The following is a 1,493-nucleotide window of genomic DNA, read 5'->3' on the forward strand; positions in this document are numbered from 1 at the left end:
ATCCTGAACTTGTCATGAACTTACCTGGTCGGGCAGGCCACCCTCCAGCAGTCGCGACGTCTAAAGACATAAATGGAATGAGTAAAGCAAAAGACTTTATCATCTAACAATAAGTTAATGAAAGTAAAATGGTAGCTATACCTTCTTCGGCGGAGACTCGGTGGTGGTCCAAGCCCGAGACGTGAGCGCTGATGTCCCCGGCTATCAACACAGAAACAATTATGATCATGCTTAAAGTCAAAACAACAGTAAAAACTACTGTTAGACAAAAACAATTACTGCGATGTGTAATTTATATACCTTGGCGACGTCCGGCACACTCTCCAGCTTCCTCCATCTCACCTTAGCAGACTCGGACCGACGACCCCGACGTGGCATTCTGCAAGACCAGAATAAAAAAAAAAGACACCTGGGGGGGGAAAGCTGGTTATTTACAAATAATATCTAAAATTAAACAGTATTTGTAGGACTACGTGTGAATGTTACTATGTGCAAAAAAACTTATTTCAATATGTAGATAAAGTATGTGTAGGATTAAGAGTTATATGTATGTAGATGGATTAAGCTGATGGTGTGGTGATGCAGAAGTTGGGATCTCAGCAAGCAGCAGTRGAAAACTTCCAAATCTCAGTCTCGCACAAGTGAAAAGCTGTAATGAGAAGCAAAATAAATGGCCATTAAAAAAAGAGGTGTAAAAATACATTTTTACATAATTTTTAAAATTAATTTTAAAAACTTTTTAGAAGTTCTGAGGCTTGTATGCAGGACCGAGATACTTTTCACAACTGTTGCAAACATCAATACATTTTACAACTTGGTTCAAAATATAATGAAAAAGCAGAGATTAAACAAATAAATATAAAGGGTTTTAAATATGTTAATTGAAAAAATAAAATGTAACCAAATGAATCAAGTCTTTTACTGTATGAGTAAATGAGGACTATGAGGATTAAGCTGTTAATATGCTGCTCCGGTCAGACAACTTCAAATATGTAAGCTATGCTCCACCATTAGCAACCATGTTTACTTCCGCAAACACTGAGCTCTTCTTCTTTTTATGGCGGTTTGCGAAACACCGAGAACGGGGACGCTATTGCGCCCTCTACTGCACATGCGGGACACTTTCAGGTCGCATTTACTGGTAGTGTGAACGGGCCCGGCAAAAAAATAAAAAATCGGAATAACCAAAAAAGTAAGAATTGGATCACTTCAGGCTGCAGGGTGAACGCACCCAAAAACACCTGAAAGGCTTCAACTGCGAACCTCCATCTTCGCGAAACGTCGCTACATAAGCTTCAACTATAAACCAGACGCCCTAAACACTCAAATCGATCGGTGTGGACTCGCAGTAGTATGAAGTCATTGGGATCTGCCCACTGCTGTGCTGCTAACACAAGCAAAATAAAAACCGCACCCTCCCAGGTGGAAAAATATCTCACATAATGCCGGTATATGACTATATATCACATATAAAGATACGAAAGAAATTACAT

The 1,493-nt window shown here is 39.4% G+C and overlaps 1 protein-coding gene across 1 annotated transcript in view; it reads right to left on the minus strand.

The window, feature by feature from the left end:
* Positions 1-678, minus strand: part of LOC103473508 (uncharacterized) — a 10,011-nt gene extending 9,333 nt beyond the window's left edge. The window contains exons 1-3 of the mRNA XM_008423810.2: positions 301-678; positions 142-201; positions 25-60 (exon numbers count right to left, since the gene is read on the minus strand). Of these exons, the coding sequence (XP_008422032.2) occupies positions 25-60; positions 142-201; positions 301-378 (174 nt within the window). The 5' untranslated portion in view covers positions 379-678. The remainder of the gene's footprint in view (positions 1-24; positions 61-141; positions 202-300) is intronic.
* Between the last annotated feature and the right edge of the window lie 815 nt (positions 679-1,493).

Source organism: Poecilia reticulata, linkage group LG12 (genome assembly GCF_000633615.1).
Source record: "Poecilia reticulata strain Guanapo linkage group LG12, Guppy_female_1.0+MT, whole genome shotgun sequence".
Classification (NCBI taxonomy): domain Eukaryota; kingdom Metazoa; phylum Chordata; class Actinopteri; order Cyprinodontiformes; family Poeciliidae; genus Poecilia; species Poecilia reticulata.